We start from the raw sequence: 7,454 nt of genomic DNA on the forward strand, positions 1-7,454 counted from the left end.
CTGAACCCCTCAGTTGTGACAGCCAAGTGCAGTGCACAGCCTGGATAACTATACACAGCAGCCCTATCAAGGGCCCAAATTTGGCCCAGCTCTGGAAGAAAAACCAGCTCTTTCTCATAGGTACCTCAATGCCGTGTCTGAGGGCAGGAAGCAGAAACATTGAGAACCCATTCAAAATAAGAGGAGAAGGCAGAGGAAGTGACAGGATCAGAACAGCTGCTGGCTGGCCACCCACTCTGTCCTGGTAAGAAGGGATAAGGAGATTGCATACTGGGTAAGAAAATCCTCTCACCTCCAGCTCAGGGCTGTAATCCTGGGCCTCTGCTCCTCTAAGCTTTGTTCTATTTTCACTCCTCTTCCCAGGGAGTAGGTCTCCATTGGCTGCCAGGATTTGGTGGGGACTGTTAACGCGAGTTCTCCGGCAGCCCCTGGATTTGGGTGTAGGCTTGCACAGCCCCCATTACCTTCTCTCTTCTGCTCGTTTCCTCCTATCATTTCCCTGCACTTTTTGATTCACCAGGCCCTCCCTCGCTCAGATCTGCGGGACTCAGGCCTGTGGGAGAGGAGGGCCCAGTGTTAGGAAGCCCGGGTGCGAGGCCCGGGTGCGAGGAGCAGCAGGAGAAAAGAACCAGTCCGTCTGGGGCATCAGCCTCCCGTGGGCCTGAGCGATGGGGAACATTATAGACGGTAAGTCGGTGGAGGAGCTGAGCACCACCGAGTGCCACCAGTGGTACAAGAAGTTCATGACCGAGTGCCCCTCCGGCCAGCTCACCCTCTACGAGTTCCGCCAGTTCTTCGGCCTCAAGAACCTGAGCCCATGGGCCAGCCAGTACGTGGAGCAGATGTTTGAGACCTTTGACTTCAACAAAGTGAGCAGGGGTCTGGGTGGGGAGTGCTGGAGGGACGCCCCCCTGGCCAGCGCAGGGGTGGGGAGAAGGAGTTGTGAGAATGGCTGGAGGAGTGACTTCATTTATCTGGGAGGTCGAGTGTCGACATAGGGATTCCAGTTTTCTAACGTTCATTGAGCGCCTGCTGTGCATCAGGCACTGGGGGTTCAGAAAGGAATCAGCCATCGTCCCTGCCCTCACTCTCCAGGGGAAGACAGAGGCCCCCGATCAGTGAGCCCAGAGGCCAAACCTATTGGCTTCCTCTGCCTCTTCCACATGCACAGTTTATTCCAGAACAAATATGAACACTTACAAGAGAGTCACTGAGCACCTACTAAGTGCTTGGCACTGTACGTGGTGCTTCTGCACAGGCAATTAGATGCTCACGGGATGTAGGAGGAGGAGGGTGGAGAGCAGAGAGCAGGGTGATGAGCTTCAGCCCGCCTGGTCTGGGATGGGCAGGCCCATGTTACTTGGGTCACCCATCCCATGATGGCCTGTGGACACTAGAACTGGGGACAGTCAGGGTTGCCTGGTCACTGGGGAACCCAGGCTACTCCAACTCCCAAACACCTGGTGACCTCAGTTCATCCTAAGAGGGATTAAAGGTCTGCGCAGCAGTCAAATTATGTCTCCCCAAGGAATCACCTGGGTGCATTGGGTAAGGACTTCCTGATAAGATAGAGGGGGCACTGTGAGTTTGGGCCCCTAGTTTTCATCAGCTGGGTGGCCTGGGGCCCATTTCCCCGCCTCTCTGCCTCAGCTTATTCACCTGTATCTGTCATGGAGGTCGGGATCATTAATTAAGGTGTTTCTTGGTGTTTCATAGCAAATCTTCCATTTATCTGGAGCAATTCAGTCAAGACGTAGTGATAGAAGAACGTAAATCTACACACCCATCTCCCCACCCCTGCTGGTCCCCACCCCAGCTGGTGTTCCCTTGAAGGTGAGGATGTGATGCTGCCATATGTCCAACTGCACACCAGGGAGAGGTCGCCCAGAGCTTTCCCGGCTCCACTCACTGCCCATAGGGTCCCAACATCATTGTAGGCAGGGCTCCTAGGGAAAGCTGGGGTTCAGAGGCTATTTAAAACTCACTAATGTTTAGGATCAAGGGGCCAAAGCAGATTATGTGCTTTGAGTCCCAGCCTCAAGGGCAGCACCATGGTGCCCAAGGGCTTTCCTGAAAGGGATGCAGGGTCAGAGTACTGGAGCCCAAGGTATCGAGACCCAGAGGGATGGCATCATCAGGCTGGTCCCCCAAGATGCTCCAGAAGAAGTGATCTTTCCCGAAAAGGAGCGGGCAGAGTCCACGGTTGAGCCTCAACACCTTGTACCCAAATGCACTGAAATAGCTCAGCTTCTTGCCTGTTAAGGAAACCTTCAGAAGGACCCCCTAAGATTACATGTATGATACCAGGGAGGGGCAACCCATGAACCCTGTATTTGCCTAACCTGAGTCATTCATATGCCATCTCTTGTCACATGTAAGCACCACCTATACTGTCCCAAACCTGACCTCCTCAATTCCACACACATCCCCACCTTCGGGCCTGGGTGCTGCCTGGGACTCTCTTCCTCCAGAATTCTGCTTGGCTCACACCTTCCCCTGCTGCAAGACTCTGTTCAAACGTCTCCTTCCCACAGACACCTGCCCTGATCTCCTGGTTTCAACCCCATTTAACTAGGACTAGCCCCCACCGTAGCATTTCCTACTCCTCCCCTTTTCCCCCACAGCATGTCTCATCTTCTAATACATGATACTGAATAACATTTAGTTGCTATGTTTATTGTCAATTTCTCCTGCTGGAATGTGAGCTCCATGAAGGCAGGGATTTCTGTCTTTCTTGTTCATTGCTATAGCCTTTGAACCTAGAACAGTGCCTGGAACACAGTAGGTGCTCAATCAATATTTTTATTTGAGTGAATGACTATATGAGAAATTATGAATTTTATGAAATAGTTATATATTATATAATATACACTAATTTAAATACATACCTGCTAATTGTTAAACTGAAGAACATCTTTGTAACATCTAAAGTGCCTTGTACACACCAATGGGATAAATCACACTTCAGGCAACATTGCTTCCAACCATTGTCGCCAGCATAAAGCAGTAGGGCAGGTTAGTTACGAGATGGGACACAGGACTGGGAAGTTTTGATACAGAGAGAAGTTAAACAGAGCAGTGCAAACAATAGCCCATGGGTCTACTTTTGTAAATGAATTTTTATTATAACACACGACACCCATTATTTTACTGATTGTCAAAACTGAAATATGTGCTATTTGGCCCTTTATAGAAAAAGTTTGCCAGCCCCTGAATTAGAAGAGAGCTGTATCCTAGGGTACTGCACTGGGTGCGCAGGGTTTGGGGGTATAGCTGTGAGTGGGGAGTGTGACCTGGGTAACCGCCATATGCTTCGTTTACTTCAAAGTTTTGCCTGGGCTTGGCTGTACCCCGCAATCACACAGGTGCACACAAATCAATGTAAATCTTCCATACCTGCATCTGAGCGCTGGGTGGCATTTAGGAGACTTCAGTTTCTAGGAAAGCCTTTGTCATTCACTAGTGTGTGGCCCAACCTCTTTCAACTTTAGCTTTTCATCTGAAAATGCGGACAAAAATACCCAGGGGTGGTTGCGAGATTAAATGAGTAAAGTGAGTAAAACATATGAAGCATGAAAAAAAAGTATCGCTGTAGTCTTATTACTGAATCTAACCCAGACCACAATCCTGAAAGGCGCATACTGTCATTCCCATCTGAGAGCTGAGGAAATGAGACTTGCAGAGGCTACGGGACTTGTCCAAGGCCACACCTCTCCTAAGACATGGTTTAGGTCTTTCTGGCACCAGTGCACATACCTTTCCATTGCCCCTTTTTAGCCATTTTTTTTTAAATTACAAAAAATTCCAAAATTAGAAACTATTTTAGGGCCTCCCTGGTGGCACGGTGGTTGAGAGTCCGCCTGCTGATGCAGGGGATATGGGTTCGTGCCCCGGTCTGGGAGGATCCCACATGCCGCGGAGCGGCTGGGCCCCTGAGCCATGGCCGCTGAGCTTGCGCGTCCGGCAACAGGAAAGGCCACAACAGTGAGAGGCCCACATATCGCAAAAAAAAAACAAAACAAAACAAAACAAAAACTATTTTAATTACCAAAAAATTACAGCTCATTGTAAAAGTTTCCAACAATATAGAAAGATAAAAAATGAAAAGCAAAAGTACCCTCACCCTGTGTCCCCTTGCCCAGAGGAAACTTCGATAGCGGTCTTCTTGCTTCTCTGAGCGTAGCTGCAGGGGCGCCTGGCTCCATCCTGACATCGATCCTGAAAGGAGGGTTGGGCAAGGACTGAGCTAAGGCATAAGGGAAAGCCCTTCAACACGGGGAAGCACTACGCAAATGTTCACTATGAGTGTGATGCCTACCATGGGGCTCAGGTGGTTAAGGTCTCACCTAAGGCCAAAGGCCAGCACAGGATCAGGAGATCTCAGAGGCCTTCATACCCAACCTCTGCCACATCCCTAATAATGTTACCCCAGCCTCTGCTTGCACACTTTCAGTGACAGGGAGGTCATTACTGCACGAGGCTCATTTCACCACGGGCAGCCCTGCCTGTTAAAGAGTTGATACTGATCCCAAAGCTGCCTCTCAGTAGCTTCCTGGTTCCAGAGTCATGGTTGTGAGTAAGTGGAGGAACAGGGACTGGACTCCAAGTCATGTGCTCTGAGTCCAGAGCTCCTTTCCTTATAGTACTCAGCCTCTCTGCATGACAAGGCTTCCCTCTCCCAGCTTCACTTGGCTTGGGGGAGGTGGGCAGAAGCAGGCCTGTGCTCCCTGCTTCTCTGACCCTATTGGTAGGGCTGGCAGGGCCAGGCAGAGGGTCAGCTGCTGAACATTTGGAGGGTCCTGGGGAAATATCCCACAGGAATGTCTTGCACCACCTTCCCCCTTGGCCAATCCCTCCAAGACTCAATGAGGGCAGCGCCTCCCCCAGGAAGCCTCCCTGCTGCCCTTGCCTGGGTGCTCCCCTATTCTGTGAGTCCATAATGTCCTGTCCAGATGTGCTGTCACTGAATATACATCATGATGGCACAATGATCTCTTGATAATAATAATAGTAATAATAATAGTAGTAATAGTATAGTGGTAATAACAATAGCTAACATTTACTGAGTGATGACTATGTGCCAGGCAGTGTTGAGTGCCTTACACACATGTACTCATTTAAGCCCACAACAATCCCATGCAGGTGGCAGCTGTTATAACTATTACAGATGAGGAAATCGAGGTCCAGAGACATACTGAATCCTTTGTCCCAGATCCCACATATCTGAGAGGGTGAGGCCAGGATTCAAACCTGCGTCCTCAACGTTGCGCTCCCATCGGGACAGGGTTCTATCTTACGGAGTTCTGAATCCTCAGCCTATCACAGCACGTAGTAGGTGCTTGGTAAGTTTCAAAGAATAAAGAGAATAATGAGAAAGGCGCTCGGTGCCTCCCCATCTTCCTGTACCCCTTATCTCGGTTAGTTAGAGCTCATCCAAACCACGCCCCCATCCCTGGGGAGTCCTTGTCTCTCCTCCCACCTACACACTCTTACACCCCACACCCCAAACTGGAAGGCTGAAGTTTGAGGATCACAGGGAAGCAGCCAGTGACGGCTGGAACCAAAATACCTGTGAAGGGATAGCATAAGCCATTCATACTCTAGGGGGGACTGGTTTATCAAATTTGATAAACCATCCTGCGGCAGGTAGGGTGAGCTATAACGGGCGTCCAGGAGGGCGTAAGCCGGTGGGCGCCAAGGGGGCGGGGCGTGGGTCCGGGCCTGGCCTCAGCGTATCCTGGGGCCCCGGGGGCTCCGAGGGCGGGGCCCAGGCAGACGGGGCTCAGGCGGCCGCGCCCCTCACACAGGACGGCTACATCGACTTCATGGAGTACGTGGCGGCGCTGAGTCTTGTCCTCAAGGGGAAGGTGGAACAGAAGCTGCGCTGGTACTTCAAGCTCTACGACGTGGACGGCAACGGATGCATCGACCGCGACGAGCTTCTCACCATCATCCGGGTAACTCCAGGTGCAGAGGGCCGGGCAGGGGCGGAGCCAGAGCTGAGAGCCTGGGGCTGGGTCTTAAGATGGCGGAACAGCGTGCTAGGAAGGGGACAGGATTGGGACTGACTTCCCCTGGGTGGCTCGGCCTTCACCAGCTGCGTGACCCGGGCCAGGTTTCCTCTGCTCTCTGGGCTTCAGTTTCCTCATCTGTACCAAGATAGGTCGAAGCACAGTCCCAGCTCTGCCTGAAGCCTCAGGCACCTTGATCTGTACTCACCTTACACACACACACACACACACACACACACACACACACACACACACACGCTGCTGGGCACCTTGATCTGTACTCACCTTACACACACACACACACGCTGCTGGGAGCCTGCCCCTCGCTCTGCCCCTCTCCTACCGCTGAGACTAATTAGGACGGGTCATCTCACTTCTTCCCTCCCAGGCCATCCGAACCATTAACCCCTGCAGCGACTCGACCATGACCGCAGAGGAGTTCACCGATACAGTGTTCTCCAAGATTGACGTCAATGGGGATGGTGAGGCCGCGCTGGGGGTCCCCAGGGGAGGGGTCACTGGGGGTGTCACCAGGGTCCCCAGGGGAGAGGGCAGAAGGGGAGAGGGAGGCACAAAAGGGCCGCTGCTGGCCACCTCCTCTGCCTGCCTCCGCCCCGGCCACAGAGCTGGCTTTTGGGGATGCCTGCACCAGACTTTGGTCTCTGGCTCCTTGGCCAGCCCCATTCACAGCCACTTCCTCCAGCCTTGGTTCTGTCCCCCCTTACAAGACTGCTGCTCTGGGCCCCGGACAGCAGATGTGAACACCCCCTGCCCATGATGCCCTTTCTCTCTACCCCAGGGGAACTCTCCCTGGAGGAGTTCATGGAGGGCGTCCAGAAGGACAAGATGCTCTTGGACACGCTAACCCGAAGCCTGGACCTTACCCGCATTGTGCGCAGGCTCCAGAATGGAGAGCAGGATGAGGAGGGAGCTGGTGGCAGGGAAAGTGAGGCAGCGGAAGCAGCCGGCTGAGCCCACCGCCCTGCTGTTTCTGTATTGGGGACGTGTGTGTGGTGGTGCCTGGTGTCTCGTTGTTTTAATACTAGATGGAGTCTTCTGAACTCAAAGGCTCAGCTCACCTGCTTGGGGCACATGGTGGCAGCAGAGGGGCAGGGGTGGGGATTCAGAGCAGGGGACAGGGAAGGAGGGTTCCTGAACCCTCTGTGCGACTCAGCTGGTGGTGACCGCTCCCTGCTGGGGGAAGCCTTCAACATTCCTCAGGCTCCTCCCCAGCCCCTTCTGGCCCCTCCCCCAGCTTTTACCAGCTCTTCCACTGAGCTTCTCCAGTTCCACACTCTTCTGGACAGAGAAGCTTTGATGCAGAGGTGGGCTTTCCCGGGACTCTAATGGGATCACACAGATCTGGTGGCTGCGGCCTCCATCTGGGTGCTGTATCACACACCCATCCTGCCCCCAGCATCCCAGAGTGTACTTGTGTGGTCT

At 52.8% G+C, this 7,454-nt stretch overlaps 1 protein-coding gene across 1 annotated transcript; it reads left to right on the forward strand.

Moving 5' to 3' along the window:
- The first annotated feature begins 449 nt into the window (after positions 1 to 449).
- On the forward strand, positions 450 to 7,070 carry GUCA1A (guanylate cyclase activator 1A). The gene is made up of 4 exons (XM_007458214.1): positions 450 to 869; positions 5,808 to 5,957; positions 6,400 to 6,493; positions 6,811 to 7,070. The coding sequence occupies exons 1-4, from the start codon at positions 669 to 671 to the stop codon at positions 6,981 to 6,983; spliced, it is 618 nt and encodes a 205-aa protein (XP_007458276.1). The 5' UTR covers positions 450 to 668; the 3' UTR covers positions 6,984 to 7,070.
- The last annotated feature ends 384 nt before the right edge of the window (positions 7,071 to 7,454 follow it).

This window comes from Lipotes vexillifer, unplaced genomic scaffold, assembly GCF_000442215.2.
Source record: "Lipotes vexillifer unplaced genomic scaffold, Lipotes_vexillifer_v1.1 scaffold4, whole genome shotgun sequence".
NCBI classification, from domain to species: domain Eukaryota; kingdom Metazoa; phylum Chordata; class Mammalia; order Artiodactyla; family Lipotidae; genus Lipotes; species Lipotes vexillifer.

What these genes read in the sequence shown, in the direction of transcription:
- GUCA1A (XM_007458214.1), top strand. Translation starts at nt 669, where the DNA reads ATGGGGAACATTATAGACGGTAAGTCGGTGGAGGAGCTGAGCACCACC. An exon ending in AGACCTTTGACTTCAACAAA is followed by an intron (nt 870 to 5,807) that starts GTGAGCAGGGGT and finishes CCCCTCACACAG; the next exon opens with GACGGCTACATCGACTTCAT. An exon ending in GATTGACGTCAATGGGGATG is followed by an intron (nt 6,494 to 6,810) that starts GTGAGGCCGCGC and finishes TCTCTACCCCAG; the next exon opens with GGGAACTCTCCCTGGAGGAG.